At 40.5% G+C, this 16491-nt stretch overlaps 1 protein-coding gene and 1 long non-coding RNA gene across 2 annotated transcripts in view; one reads left to right on the top strand and one right to left on the bottom strand.

Moving 5' to 3' along the window:
- LOC131497278 (leucine-rich repeat-containing protein 37A2-like) overlaps positions 1-16491 on the top strand; it is a 45228-nt gene that overhangs the window by 825 nt on the left and 27912 nt on the right. Inside the window, exons 2-3 of the mRNA XM_058703471.1 lie at positions 2110-2181; positions 7654-7725. Coding sequence (XP_058559454.1) covers positions 2110-2181; positions 7654-7725 — 144 coding nt within the window. The remainder of the gene's footprint in view (positions 1-2109; positions 2182-7653; positions 7726-16491) is intronic.
- LOC131497287 (uncharacterized) lies at positions 19-14619 on the bottom strand. Its single transcript, XR_009254873.1, has 3 exons — positions 13128-14619; positions 12387-12441; positions 19-940 (listed from the first exon to the last, which is right to left on the bottom strand). It is a non-coding gene; the product is annotated as an uncharacterized LOC131497287 (long non-coding RNA).

Raw genomic sequence — 16491 nt, 5'->3', positions numbered from 1 at the left:
CTTTTTACTACTGTTCGCCCTTCTCCAATCTTTTACTTGTAATTGTCCTTATTCTTTTTCCTTATCCAATTTTTAGCCCCATTATTTCATCCCTTAACCTCTACTCTCCCATTTTTGCTCCATCCTCTATAATAGGATACAACAGAGTAGTGAAGAGTAGAGATTCTGGAACTAGATTGCCCGCGTTTGGGCCGAGGTCTGTCATCTATTAGCTTTGTGACTCAGTTTCCTTTTCTGTGAAATGGAAAGTATGATAGTTACCATCTCATGGGATTATTGTGAGACCTAGATGAGGTAATACATATGAAGCACTTGGATCAGTGCCTGGCAAAATATGAGTGTTAGCTGTTATTATTTTGATTCCCCAGACCTCATCTTTGACGCCCGGCCTTCCACATACAGTACTCAGTTTGGGCCCAACCCAAGAGTAAGTACTATGGGCGCCACACTAGGATGAAATCGTCTTCAGAACATGAAATGACAGGTGGGAAGAAAGGAAATGGTCATAAAAAGGGAGGTGGCATGTAATTAAGTACTAAAAGAGGTACCATGGGTGTTGGAATTCAGCAGACTCTGTAATCAGCGGAGTATGGAGGTCAGGGAGAGCTGCATGGATAAGCTAACACTTTAGCTGAGACCCAAAGAGTGGCTCTGATGTGTTAAATAGAGAAAAAATGGGTATAAGTCTAGGCAAAGGCACGGCTGCAGGAATGATCAGGAATTAAGAATTAGGTTAAGCAGTTAAAGATCCAATTACGAGAAACCTTGACTATCAGCTAGAGAGGTTTGAACGTTAGATTCTGAGTTATAGAGAGCCATTGAAAGTTTTCAAGCATGAGATACAGACCGTTGAAACAGGATTATTTTCAGTTCCCCATATAGGCCGATCTGGAGAGGAGAGCTTGATCCAGCGAGACCAGATAGAATGTTCTAACAAAACCTGGGAATAAAGTAACAAGGGGCCGAATCAGAGTGGCTGAAAAGAGTAGAAAGAAAAGCCTTGAGAGCACTGCAAAGGAGGAAGTGACAAGATAGACTAACTGATGACAGTCGCGGGTGGGGTGTGCACGGGAAAGAGAAAACTCAGATATTACTCTGAAACTTCTGTCCCAGATAAGGAGAATGATGGAAGTTGAGGCATCTTTTACCAGGGAACATAGAGCAACCGGAAGGCTTCAGGTTGACTGGAAATGTCCACCAGGCACATGGGCAGATGGGTATCTGTTTTGAATTTATTCCTGACTCCCCTGAAAAAAATGTGTATATAAACTGACCAGGTAAGCTGTTGCTGAGGGAAGAGGACAAAACTAAATGTAAAGATTCAAAGTCATACGCAGAGTTAGCGGTTGAAACTGAACCTCAGGCATTTAATAGCTTCTTTTGAACATGTGTAATTCATGGATACATGAATTGGCATGGATACTTTTTTTGTTTTTAATGTCACAGGTATAGAGGATAAAACGTGAAAATCCCACCCCACCCTCCCTACCACTCATAAGATAACTCCTGTCACCTTTCTGGTGTGTGTCCTTCCTTCCCATCTCTTTCCTTTGCATTTTTTCCTAATTTCCTAATGAGGGGATACTTTTTAATTCCTTGCCCAGTGATTTGTTGCTTTTCCCTATGCAATATGTCTAAGAAATCTTTCCATGTTAGTTATTCTAATTTCTAACTTCCCTTATCCTTCTAACACCTAGAGAGGTGTCAGTAGAGGGCTTCTTTACATTTGTTTGCTGATAATGGTAAATTTTTTACCATTTTTTTCTTTGAATTATTATTTTCTCCTTGATTTGTGGAAGGAACCATTTTAGACACATAAGTGATTTGGGGAAAAAAAGTACTTATCTCCAGAGTAATTAACAGGCGTTATCTACCCAAGGAATGGAACAAATAGGAAGTTCAGGTTCTAAGGAGCTGCCTTGTTTGTGCCAGTGGCCCCACGCTATCTCTTTATTAATTGCACCACCTGGGATGCTGATAGCCGTGGAAATTAGAAAGTTGGCATTTACTGCATTGGAATATTCCCCACAAGGTTGCCAGTGATTCTTTTATTTATTCTGTTCATTCCTTTCCTACCTATTCAAGGATCTGAACTGTGTTTCTTCACAGAAATTTCCAAGGAAACTCTATTTCTCACATTGATAAAAATGTATGGAAGGGATACCGTTGGGCTGAGAAACTGTGAGTATATTCTCTCCAAATACGAATACAAAAAAAAAAAAAAAAAAACTAACTGCATTCTGAGGTCCTTCTTGGTCCAGAACTTTGAGGTCAGTAGCTCTGCGGAAAGGTGTTTCCCCTTCCATATCCCAACTCGACCTCCACCGATTGCAATTCTGTGTTAATTTTTTTTTTAACGTTTATTTATTTTTGAAACAGAGAGAGACAGAGCATGAACGGGGGAGGGTCAGAGAGAGGGAGACACAGAATCTGAAACAGGCTCCAGGCTCTGAGCTGTCAGCACAGAGCCCGACGCGGGGCTCAAACTCACGGACCGCGAGATCATGACCTGAGCTGAAGTCGGCCGCTTAATCGACTGAGCCACCCAGGCGCCCCATCTGTGTTTATTTTAAAAATTAAGTTTGGCAGGTTCCCTTTAAAATTAGAATCAATTTCAACTTATTTTCCATTATACAAGGAATACATGATTCTAGTCTCAATATATAAAAATGAAATAACAGGGGGGCCTGGGGGGCTTATTCGGTTAAGTGTCCAACTTCGGCTCAGGTCATAATCTCAACGGTTCGTGGGTTCAAGCCCCACGTTGGGCTCCGTGTTGACAGCTCAGAGCCTGGAGCCTGCTTCGGATTCTGTCTCCCTCTCTCTCTGCCCCTCTCCTGCTCATTCATTCCCTCTCTCTCTCTGTCTCAAAAATAAATAAACACTAAAAAAATTTTTTTTGATGAAATAACAGATATAGTGAACACCTGCCTTATGTTCTGATCCCCCCACTGCTGGGATAGCCACTACTCTGGATTTAGTATATATCCTTCCAGACCTTTTTCCATGCATTTGCCTACATACATATTTACAGCAAAATGGGTTTGTTGTGTGATTTTCTTATCTTTTTTTTACATAAATTGTAACATCCTACAACTCGATTCTTTTGCTTTGTGGTATGTCTTAGACTTTTTTTCTTCCAGTACATAGAGGGTTACCCCATCCATGCAAGCTGCTGCATAATGTTCCATAGTATGAGTGTATTACGATTTAATAATTCCCCTCTTGATGGATGTTTAGGCTGTGTCCAGTTTCCTTATTACATGCATTGCTGCATGGACCACCTCATACATGCATCTTTGTGTACGTGGGTGGGTATTTCTGTAGAATAGATCCCTGGAAATGGAATTGTTGGGATGAAGACGATGTCGATATATACAATTTTAATTGCCCTCAAAAAAGTTGTGCCAATTTACACACCAATCCATACACCATGACAGCATTCATTTCCTCCTACCCTCCCACTCTTGGATATTCTCCATTTCTTGGCTGATCTGGTGGGTGAATAAAATGGGTCCCTTCTGAATTTGAATTTTTCTGATTACTTATACATTTAAATATCTCTGTATGTTTCCTGGGCATTTGTGTTTCTTGTCTGAATTTTCTGTCCTTTGCCAATTTTTTTGTTATCTTTTTTTTAAATTGATTTGTAGAAAAAGTCAGTGTAGACACAAGTAATTTTGGAAACAATATTATACTCAAAGTAATTGACTGGCATTTTTCATGACAGATTGAGTGTCATATCATTAGTTCAACTTGGGTAGATAAGTCATAAATGACTTCTGAATTAATAATAAAAGATATAACAGTCATAGTAATCTAAATGTAGGGATTATGATCCCCCTAAAGTAGATTCCCCCCTGCCCCTTAGTCTGATAACCTTACTGGTAAGGGACAAATGGTAGAACAAGGTAGTTGTTTTCTTATGAATTTTATGAATTTCTTAAATACTATCTATAGTTTATATTTTCTCATGATAGTATCTAAACTTGGAGATCTTATTTCCCAAACTTGTAAGAAAAATGAAAGTAATTTGGCACAAGAAACAAGAGAGAGTGGAGAGAGTGGGTAGGCTGAGGGACAGGGGTAGGAGAAAAACTTTGAATTGTGTATTATATACCTTTGGAATTCTGAGCCATGCAAATATATATTACCTATTAAAAAAATAAACTGAAATTAAAAAAAATATTTTTTTGAAAAGCGTGTATTTGGTAGTTTATATACTAGAACACGAATCTGGTAAGATTTGATGATTCTTAAAAAATTTTTAGGGGCGCCTGGGTGGCGCAGTCGGTTAAGCGTCCGACTTCAGCCAGGTCACGATCTCGCGGTCCGTGAGTTCGAGCCCCGCGTCGGGCTCTGGGCTGATGGCTCGGAGCCTGGAGCCTGTTTCCGATTCTGTGTCTCCCTCTCTCTCTGCTCCTCCCCCGTTCATGCTCTGTCTCTCTCTGTCCCAAAAATAAATAAAAAACGTTGGAAAAAAAAATTTTTTTAAATGTTTATTTATTTTTGAGAGAGAGAGAGAGCGAGCAGGGAAGGGGCAGAGAGAGAGGGAGACACAGAGTCCAAAGCAGGCTCTAGGCTCCGAGCTGTCAGCACAGAGCCTGATGTGGGGCTCGACCCCACAAACTGTGAAATGATGACTTGAGCCGAAGTCAGACACTTAACCAACTGAGCCACCCAGGTGCCCCAAGATTTGATGATTTCTAATTCAGCTTGAGGGTTATGCCTTGTAAGACAGAAGTTTTAACTATGGGTCAATAGTTCCCTGGGGCAGCATTTTTAACCTTTTTTTCTATATATCAAATTAAAAAAAAAATTTTTTTAACATTTATTTATTGCTGAGAGACAGAGCATGAACAGGGGAGGGGCAGAAAGAGAGGGAGACACAGAATTGGAAGCAGGCTCCAGGCTCTGATCTGTCAGCAGAGAGCCCAATGTGGGGCTCGAACCCACGAACCGTGAGATCATGACCTGAGCTGAAGTTGGACACTTAACAGACTGAGCCACCCAGGCACCCTTCTATATATCTATTGTTGATCTGCAGAAGTTTATGTTCTTGGGATAATGTTTTCAAATGTATAATAAGTTAAAATATATAGGAAAAGGAAATTATGTGGAAATAGAGTTTTCAAAAACTTTTTAAAAAGATTAGTGATATAGCAATAAATCTGCTTCTGTTAGAATATTAAATAACAAAATATAATGGTACGCCTACTAACTATTATAACTTCAAGGTACTGATGAGAATAAATGATATTTTGAGATATCCACGCCAAATATGTGATATGAAAATATCTGATTTCTGCTGGGGACCAAATTAACTACACTAATCTGTGGTTTGTTGCCTGCATTCCTAATGGAAGGAAATGCTAATTCTAGTTAGAGGTTTGTGAAAATAGAGATGTGATTCTATTTTCCATCCAAGTTTGGCACCCACAAATTCAGTCCATTCTATTCACGGACCTGAGCCCTAAAGGGATGGTCTGCAAATTGAAATCGCATGCACACCTTTGCACGTATTCAAGAAAGTGCAGTTTTCTAGGGAAAGGGTCCATTCAATAGCTTTTATGAAATTCTCAAAAGGTTCTTGTCTCAAAAGATTGAGTCACAAATTGGGGTGGAGGTGGAGAAAGACATTTGTTTTCCTGTGAAGTTGTACTTATTCTCATAAATGATGATAAATGAATGATTTGTTTTAATTAAAAGTAGTATATTTGCAAATTGATACCTGTCACTTTCTGAATTCATTCAACAAATATTTATGGAGCATCTCCTATGTCCCAGGAACTGTTTTACATGCCAGGGATATAAGCTCAAGAACAAAACTGACCAAATATCCCACTTGTCAAGGGGTTTACAAATATATAATATAAAAACAAATATGTAAGTAGAATAAATACACAGAATTTCAAGTATTGGTAAGAAATCAGTGGCCAGATCTCTCAAGTTTTCTAATTTATTCAACGACCATTTCTGCTGCTCATAGACTGAGTTTTTTACTAATGATAATACTTTTCATTCATATCATCTTGAGTTGGTTCTTTTTATTAGATGTACTGTTTACCTCTGTCTGAGGATATATTAATGATGCTATTCTAAATTTTTTATACTGTTTATTTTTGAGAGAGAGACAGAGAGAGTGAGAGACAGAGTGCAAGTTGGGGAGGGGCAGAGAGAGAGGGAGACACAGAATCTGAAGCAGGCTCCAGGCTCTGAGCTTCAGCACAGAGCCCAGTGCAGGGCTTGAACCCATGGACTGCAACCTGAGCCGAAGTCGGATGCTTAACCGACTGAGCCACGCAGGTGCCCCATTAATGTTGGTATTCTCAAATCCGTTTGTGTTTTCTCTGTTAACTGTGTCATCGACTATAAGCTGTTATATTTGTTTTTTATTTTCTGTCCTGAATAGAATTGGCTTTCTCACTCCATTTGGTCATTCCTGAGTGCAATTTATCTTTGTAGTTGAGATTTGACTTGCTTCTGTTTTCTGGTCCTAAGGAAGAGGTGAAATGAACCACGGGGCTTGTTATTGGTGACAGGTCCCCCTGAGAGTTAAAGAAGAGGTGGGAGGTGACTTCTAATGGCTAGTCAGAGTGTATACCCTTCCTCCAGGGTTCTGGGACCCTGCCCCCTTCTAACACCAATGGCTCCTGCCTGGAAGAAAACACCCTTTGCTGCCAGATCCAAGGAGGAAGGATGCGGGATTGATGTGCTGTCCTTGGTCCTACTGCAGTATCCCAGCTAATCACCCTGTAGGTGGCTCCAAGGCATTTCTGGTGGGGAGTGTTTGTAGAGCTCATTTATTCCCTTGGCTTTGAGCTAAGGTTGTGGATTTTCTAATTGTATCTTTTCTAATCATTCTTAGGGACTTTGGTGGAGTTTGGAGTTTGGTAGAGACTTGGCCTGTTTCAATCTGCCAGCTTGAACTAGCACAACCTCTTAGGAAGACAATTTTGTACCCCTGTTAAATCCTGGAGAAACTTAGGCAAATGTGTACTAGGATATAAACAGAAAAATGTTCAAAGCAGCACTGTTTATAATAACTAAAAATTAGAAAAATCTAGTATCCACCAACAGTAGAATGAACAAATAGTGTTACACGGGTATTTACTCTATACTTATTAAACTGAGCATTTATGTTCTGTGCATTTTATGCACATTTTTAGTTCTCACAGATATTTTTTAGTTGGGGAAAAAATTAGATGGCTTTACTTGTAGCACTGATATGGTTATAAATAGGGCTTCCACAATAAAATTTGGGAAAAGAGAGGAGGAAGTGGCAGTTCTGTCCATGTTTTTGCCACTCAGGGCTGGGTTCTAACAGATTTTGTGATCCAGAGAGTAGGCATTAAATGTACATTTTGGTGTGAAGAGTAGATAGGTGTGTGTGTGTGTGTGTGTGTGTGTGTGTGTGAGAGAGAGAGAGAGAGAGAGAGAGAGAGAGAGAGAGAGAGAGAGAGAGAGACAAAGGAGTATGTGAGAAGAAAAGATTTGAATCAAACAGCAGAGACCACCATCCCTACATTAAATAAGAATTAGTGTATTTGGTGGCACCATCACCCAGGTTTCTCTCACATCTAGCGGTCCTGTGTAGCCAATAGTTGTAGTTATTTTGCATTTTGACCGAGAAATGACCTTTTCATTTTGCAGAATTCTCCGTGACAATTATCTGACCGAATTACGTAAAGACACATTTGAAGGCCTGCTATCCCTCCAGTATTTGTAAGTTAATCAGTTCATCATTTATTATGAGTTTTTAGTTATATTATTTATTAAAATATACAGGGTTCAAATTAGATAATTGCAACAATTTCTTCTAACAGTAGAATTCTATAATTCTCCTTAGTGGAATTCTATAATTCTCTCTATTAAATTCTATAACTCTGTAAGTCTGTGGGGACCCAGCCCATCTCTAGCATTAAATACCTCCTATGCACTTTCAACTTTTTAATTTTATAGACAAGATGTAGGAAAAAGCCCTTCAGTTGTGGAGGAAAAGGGGTAATGAAGTCTGAGCAATGATGGACAGCCATATGAACCTTGTTATGTAAGTGTTCATATACCATCTGCTTTTATTTATATTTATTATTTATGGCCCATGGATCAAATCCTGTGTATGGTCTGTCTTGATACAACCTATGAGTTCAGAATGATTTTCGTGTGCTTAAAGGGCTGTAAAAGAGAAAAGAAGAGAAAGAAACAGAGAATATGTGACAGAGACCGTATATGGCCTGCAAAGCCTAAAATATTTACTGTCTGGCCTTTACAGAAAAGGTTTGAAAAAGTTGGCTTAGTAAAATGAGAGGAATTGAAGTTAACCTCAAATTGTCACCTACAAGACAAGAAAATATAGAACACTTACATTAATTTGAATGCCATTAACCCAGAATTTTTAAATAATTTAATCTAAATTAAATATTTGAATATTAAATATTTAACTAAGCAGGTGAATTATGTAAGCAGTATTACCAAGTATATATTAAATTATCAAGAGAACAGATTAAGGATTTCAGTGTGGGAAATTGTATTAGTTTATTTTTTTATTATTATTTTTTATGTAATTTATTGTTAAGTTAGCTAACATACAATGTGCTCTTGGCTTCAGGAGTAGATTCCTGTGATCCGTGTGGAACTTCTTATGCCACCATAAAAATAGATGTTTAAAATGATGGTTAAGGGGTTGGGGCTCCTGGGTGGCTCAGTTGGTTGGGCGTCCGACTTTGACTCAGGTCGTGATCTCACAGTTTGTGGGTTCGAGCCCCGTGTCGGGCTCTGTGCTGACAGCTCAGAGCCCGGAGCCTGTTTCAGATTCTGTCTCCCTCTCTCTCTGCCCCTCCCCCACTCATGCTCTGTCTCTGTCTCTCTCAAAAACAAATAAACATTAAAACAATGATGGCTAAGGGGCACGTGGCTGTCTCAGTCATTAGAGTCTGCAACTCTTGATCTCGAGGTTGTAGGTTAGAGCCCCACGTTAGGTATAGAGATTACTTAAAAAAAATGAAATCTTTAAAAATATAATGATGGTTAAGTGGTATAGTTAGAAATGTTTACACTAAACAAACATCAGAAATGCCTCTAACTTCGCTAATTACAGAACAAACATCTCTCCAGCCTCATTGTCAAGGAAGAAATGTTTGCATATATCTCTGTACATTAGACTTGCAGAGATACTAATGTTCTTTGCTATGGAGGTTCAGTGTTTATTCTTTGTCCATGCCATCCAAAGCTGTGTATTTCATTAATCCTTTTTTAAAAAATTTTTTAATGTTTATTTATTTTTGAGAGAGAGAGAGAGACAGAGTATGAGCAGGGTAGGCACAGAGAGAGAGGGAGACACAGAATCCGAAGCGGGCTTCAGTCTCTGAGCTGTAGGCCCAGAGCCCGATGCGGGGCTCGAATTCATGAGCAGTGAGATCATGACCTGAACCGAACGAAGTCAGATGCTCAATCGACTAAGCCATCCAGGCGCCCCTCATTAATCCTTATTAATGATGTGCTTTAGAAAATAGATTCTTCTTGCAAATGTGGAAGGCTTAAGGGTAGTGAGTAAAAAGAATCTCATATGACACTAAAAATAGTCCTTCAAATTATCAAACCTTCCAAGTGTTAGGGGACAACCACTTTGTATTGGTCTTCTTGGCTACCTCTGCCATCTGGGCTCCAAACGTTACAAACACAGTTTGGAGAAAAACAAAAGAGACAAACTGCGCAATGGGTTGGGCCTTTCATTATTTCTACTCTGAGGTACTTTGTAAGCCAATTATTTCATGTCAGGTGAAGTGTTCTCATTCATTCATTCAAAAAAAAATGTGAATCAAAACCTGAAACAGAAAGTGACAGGCCCTATGCCCAGTACCGTAGGCACGCAGATGGTTAAGGCAGGCTTGCCACCCTTGTAGGAACTCATGATTTCACAGGGAAAATAAACAGAAGCTTAAACCATAACGCATAAGCACTAAATGGATGATGAAGCACTGACAAAGTGCAGAAGAGGGAGCCACAAAGTCGTAAAACCACATTTCTTTTCAGTCATTTTGCTCCTTCTACTCACTACCCAGCTGTTAATTTATTTTATAAATATTTGAGTTTGTTCTTTGTCCATGCATCAGGTTTAAACACAGTAGACAACGCAGATGAGCAAGACTAGTCCATACTTTCATGGAGTTTATGCCCAGAGGAAATGGAATGCCAGAATAACTATATTAAGAAGGAATTGGGGCACCTGCCCGGCTGAGTCAGTAGAGCACGTGACTCTTGATCTCAGGGTCGTGAGTTCAAGCCCCAGGTTGGGCGTGGAGTCTACTTTAAAAAATTAAAAGAAGGAGAAGAAGGAGGAGGAGGAGAGGGGGAGGGGAAGAAATGGATTTGGGCAATGAGAAGTACAAGTTGTTTTTGGAACAGAGAAGAGGGGGGAAGACTTCAAGTTGGATCAGGGAAGTTACTAGAGAAATGCTGTTTGAACAGAACCTTGAATGGCTATGACGTATCATCAGATAGACATCTTGGGAAGAATATGCTTGCAAAATAGAGTGAGTGAAAGGCAAAATGCAGGAGAAATTTCTTTGGTATCTGTAGAGTAGGAAACTAGAGCCGGATTTAGGATTTTGAAGGCCTTGGATAATATGCCAGGCTACCGTGTTATCACAGCAGTGCTCTAGGACAAACTTTAGACTGCACCAGGGTCACTTGGAGGCCTTGTCAGAACACAGGTTCCACCTCCACAGTTCCTGATTCACTCAGTCCAGAGTAGAGCTGAGAATTTGCATCTTGAGGAAGTTCCCAAGTGCCTCTGATATTTGAGAGCCACTCCTGGAGAATTAATCTGGTGACTGTGTGCAGTATAGATTAGGATGGGAGAGACCAGAGATGAAAATGCCAGTCAGAAGATGGTGGTCCCCATGTAGGTGGAAAGTGAGGGACTCGGCTGAAATCAACGGAAATAAGAGGGTCAACCATAATCCAGAATGGGTGTTTCCAAATAAAAGTCCAGTACCATGTTGTTTTTTTGTTGGCCCCACTTGCAGCTGAAGCAATTGATAAATTCATAGACCGTTTAGGCAACGTACAACCAAAAATAAATTTCTATGAATATGATAATATAATTCTGAGTTCGTTCAAAGTCAGGTATTGATTAGAGGAGTCACTTCTTTTCAAGTTAAACGAAAAGGTATCTATTGACTTGGTGTCAAGAAATAGAACTAAACCAGGAAGGTGTGCTAATGGGAGAATATCCCTTTTAATATTAGCAATTATATGTGGAGATCACCACTTTGAGCTCACAATTTAGAAATTGATGAGGCCACAAAAAGTCATTTAATCAATTCTTCTGCTCTCAGGAAAGATTACTTCCAAGATCTATCAAGATCTATAGTTGTATATTTTATGTATGAAGATCACAAAGGTGAGACTCTTAAGAAAGGGGAGGACAGGGTTAGGGGCTCTGGAAGGTTCAAATAACAATTCCTAATACTCAGAGTTTAGCCAAAAGCTACTTATTCAATACTACCATCCTACTAATTAGATATCTTATAGCTAATTGAGGCAATATTTTCCTTTTCCTTTTCCTAGAGATTTATCCTGCAATAAAATACAATCTATTGAAAGACGTACATTTGAATCACTACCTTTTTTGAAGTTTGTGTAAGTTACAAATATAATTTCATTATATTTGGAATTTGTATTAAACTTAATTGTAAACCTCTTTGTTATTCATTTTGAATGAATGAAACTTTATTAGTCGAAAGCTACTAAAATTATATAGCAAATCTTTTTTGTCTGTGGCAAAGTGTGGTGTGAGAGTTATTATAGAGATCAGAGTGAATCGTTCTAGAGCAGCAGTTCTCTGCCAGGGTGATTTTGCATCCAGGTGACACTTGGTAGTGTCTAGAGACATTTTTGATTGTCAGACTGTAGATGTGCTCCTGGCATCTAGTGGGTGGAGGCCAGGGCTGCTGTCACACCCTACAGTTCACAGGGCAGCACCCCCCCCCCCATAACAAAGATTATCCAACCATAAATCTCAACAGTGCTAAAGTTGTGAAACGTTTTTCTAGAGAAATAAACTTACTTCTCTAGAAAAGAATACTTACTTAACACAAGTATTTATTGAGCATTTACTGATTTGTATCTAATGCACCACATGTATAAACATGAAAGTATAAATCTTTCATGCAAATATTTTTTTAAAAAGGCAAGTATCTTTCATAGTGAGATTTCTTTAGTGTATGGAGAGAGTATTTTGGTTATGTTTCATTATCGAGAAATTAGAATCACTGCCAAAGGATAAATATTCTAAAAGAATATCTTTTTTTTCTCTTCGTTTGTGTCTTGTTTTTTTTTGTGTGTGTGTGTCTGTGTAGAAATCTTGGTTGCAATTTACTCACCGAACTGAGCTTTGGAACATTTCAGGCCTGGCATGGAATGCCGTTTTTACACAAGCTGTAAGTGAAATAGAAAATGAATACATGTAAAAAAAAAAAAACTACATATAAAAATATCATACAGTGATTGGTTAGGTGTGTGTTAATAAACCCAGTATGAATTCTGGAAAGTAGGTCTTAAAATCCATTTTTTTTTCAAATGAGGAAACTAAGGTACAAAGAGGCCAAGAGACTTGTCTTAACTCCTAAATGGCACTCTCTGCCCTCCCTCGTACCCAGCTTTGTGTGGGCGATGAAAGCCCCAAGCAAGTAACACCCAAGTCAGTATTATCATGGGAATTCGTGACAGTGATGCTTCCCCAAGGTGTGCATGGTCCTTGAAATCCACTTTTGAATTTAACTTTGATTCCTGCTCATGTGCAAGTTTCCTATGCAAAAGAGAACTTCAAAGAACTAAGTTTAGCACAGAGTTCTCCAGGCAGCAAAAGGTGTGGGTGCTTCTTCAGCCATCAGGAAAGCAGAAAGAACTCCTGAATGCCTGCCACAGGGCACTGCTCTCCATGTGTTTTCTTTCCTGACCACTCTTCAGTTAAGAAGTGTGTTATTCCGTTTCAGCCGGAAAATTCTGTGATTTCTCTGTAAAAAAGCAAATCATACTGGACATGTTCAGTGGCCTGAGGGGGATTTTTAGACTCAAGGTTGAAGACCCTCCTCTAAAGCAGACGCTGGAAAAGACTGTCTTACTGTCTTGTGGTTCAGAAATCTGATTTCACAACTTATCTTCCGTTAGATGAAAGTGTTTACGGTGTGTCCGGAGCTGGAGTAAGTTCCTGCGGGTGCCCAAGAGCAGGGGCCTCCTCTCTCCTCTCATTAATTTGCTGATGCCTAACCTGGGGAAAGAATACTGAGGGTCAGTTTTTTGTTTTGCCAGCATGCCAGAGAACGGGCTCATTGAGTTTCTCCACCAAGAGGTTTTAGTGGTGTCAATATAATGTCTTAAAACTCACCACCTCTACTAAGCATCTTATAACACCAAGAGCCTCTTCGAAGAATCTGAATTTCATAGTTATGTAGGCAATACAGGACGAAATAGGGTGGAATCCGTTGATAACAATGAATGAATTCATTGAAAAACACTCAGTGCCACGCGCACTCTATGTCGACAATGTACTAAGTCCTGGGGGTACACAGAATACACAGGGACTGTCCCCAAGAATCTTTCATACTGGAAGGAGAAAAAGATGGCCGTTGATGGGAAAACGTATGTGAGCCATGCTGGCATCAGTGCAGCAGGGTAACGAGCTAGGGGGTGACAAAGTAGGGGATGGTTGTGGAATAGAAAAGATTTGTCGTGGACAAGGCAACAACTTGCTTGTGTTGAGTTTCCACGTTCATCTTGATGAAGTTTTGGGGAGATGGTGGGGAGTCGGGAGCCGACGCTCAAGAAAGAATTCTTGAACGTGTCTTTGGTGCAAAAAGGTGATTTTATTAAAGCACAGGGACAGGACCGTGGGCAGAAAGAACTGCGCTGGGGTTGTGAAGAGTGACAGGTTATATGCTATGGAATTGGGAGGTAAAGTCAAAAGGGAAGTCTCCAGAGGGACTGTGATATGTGAAAGAGGACTCCTAAGATACCAGAGGCCTTGCTGTTGTCAAGCTAAGGTTGTTTTCCCCTCTAGCAAAGCATTAAGACAGTAGGGAGTTCCTGGAGAAATATTTTATTTGCCTGTATCTGTCAAGTATCTGTCAATAGGCTGCAGGTTATAAGGAAATTTAATTTTACCTGAGATTTCCTTCTTGCCTTTGTTCCCCATATCACTATGGAGGGGTGATGTTGGGGCTCCAGGAAGCTGATTCTGTAGGTTTCTGGAGATTAGGCTATTGATAAGATTGCCTTTTTCTTGTAATTTACTAAGATATTTGTAAACTGATGGAAACTCCTATCTTGCCCGACTGAGATCTCTATCAGTTAACCATTTGTTTTCTTTCCTTTCCTTTGCCCTCGAGCAGCCAGAATCACACATATCCCACCTGGGGCGGGGGCATGTGCTAACTTGTATTTTGCCCTCAACTTGCCTCATGCTCCCTCATCAATCTTACATGACAGAAAAAGGTAATTAAAGAACCAGAGCTAGCTGGTATTGAGAATAAATTAATACTCACGTCATGTGTGTTATGCCCAGAATTCGTGATCCCCAAATACCGCCAGGGAGCCGAGTCCGATGTAAAAGCAAAAGAGCCTTTATTCGAGCTTAGCTCGAGCTCAATCCCCTACCTGCACTGATGCAGCGGTGAGATACCGGGGAGAGAGAGCCAGTTTCAAAAGGACCAAGGTTCTATGGGGGCCTAGGGGCAGTTGGTGAGGTAATGGCTGTGGCCTCAGCCGATTGGCTGGGGAAGGGTCCTGGGGGAAGGGTCCGAGTTCTGTTAGCAGGTGGGGGGGGGGGGGTTACTCAAGGGGAGGAGGTGTGGTCAAGGTGAAGGACACAGAACAAGATGGAGTCAGCCGGCGTAGGCCCGCCCTTTCAATGTGGTTTGAATAGAGCTGTACTACTAAAACGAATTCACAGTTAACTTCCAAAAAATTATCACAGTACAGTAAGTGTGTATTGGAGGTTGGGCTCCTTGTTTGGGGCCAAACTTTTCTTTTCTTTTTTATTTTTAACGTTTCTTTATTTATTCTGAGAGAAAGAGAGCATGCGCAAGGGAGATGCCATCCCGTGAATTCAGTCACGTTGTTACCTACGTGACTTATTACTGGGGTGTTTATAAGTTGAAACACTATTTTCTCCAGCATTGAATAAGTTTGTAAACCTTTTGGGCCCCAGCTGAGGTGGATTTATCTTGAACTGACTGAAGCTTAAACTTCAGGTCTTCTCACTTACGTAGGCCCCTTCCGAAGTCTCGGGAGGGACCCTCGCAGTTCCTGTACGCATAATTTTGCATGTTTTGATGAGGCAGGATTTCCCAAAGTAGATGAGGTTCAGACCCTACAAGGCCTCGATTCACCCCTGGGTTTCAGGTAATTCTATCTCAGTAAGTTTTTTGAATGAAGCCTCTTAAGTTATTGATAAACACTGAGTGAACACGTTAGCGGTGTGGTAAAGTCTATTTTGAATCTGAAACCCACCTCAAAGCCATGCCAAGAGTTTATTAATAAGGTACCACTTTTTGAATGGTAGTAATAATCCTATTTCTTTCAGATGAAATCAGGAATGAAATATATTATGGAAAACCAACAGTGGTTGATAATCCTAAATGTTAAGGATACTTTTTTTTTTTTCCTGACTTTAAAGTGCTTCTCCTTCATTCACCTACACAGGTCCAGACCGATGGCTTATTTTAAAAAATTCACTTCATTGCTTCTAACAGTACGAGCTCCATGAGTTTAGGAGCTGAAGGGCTCTACGATGTAGAAAGGCTGTACCTTATCGGGATAGAGCACACTCACATGCTGGCTCGTCTGTGGCGCATCAGTGTTGTGCCAAGAACATAAGCTCTAAGGGAGAATGAGGAAAATCTAAGCCTTACCCCTTTTGAATTATTGTTGAGAATCTCGTTGCGGTAGGTGTGGCCACCCTCTGAAGGCAGAGTCGAGCCGCAGTCACAGAGACGCCCTAACGCTCCCCCAGTCAACCGCCATCTGCTTCCTTTTAGACGGCTGCGTGCCCACACAAGCTTACACACTTCAGGATATTGTCGTCGCTTTTCGGTGTGTCCCGGAAATCCTGGCGGCTTCTTCTCAGAGTCAGAAAGGCATCAACGTTAAGGATGAAGATGGCACCTCAGGGCTGTCCTTTTGGGGTGATTTAGGGTAACTTTTATTAGTTCCCGTGTGTGGTAGTTCAGAAGCTTTGCGATAGTCATACCCCACTGTTACTTGTCTTCTCCCAGCTGCATCGGATTCTTCCCACGTGTATGCCAAGGCATCTTCTTTCTCTGGGAAGCTGGTAGTTGCTGGTAGTTGCTCCTCCGCCCCATATCATTTCTTTAATACCTACCTCTGCTAGGTATTTACTGCGCCCCGGCACTACGCTAAGACCTTTCGCTTGTGCTGCAAGTAAGACGGTGCGTCTTAAACTCTTAGAACAGAGCCTGGCACGTGGGA

The sequence above is a fragment of the Neofelis nebulosa genome, chromosome 16, assembly GCF_028018385.1.
Source record: "Neofelis nebulosa isolate mNeoNeb1 chromosome 16, mNeoNeb1.pri, whole genome shotgun sequence".
NCBI lineage: Eukaryota > Metazoa > Chordata > Mammalia > Carnivora > Felidae > Neofelis > Neofelis nebulosa.
Note: the sequence above shows the minus strand (reverse complement) of the source record. Positions and strands in the feature narration are given on the sequence as shown.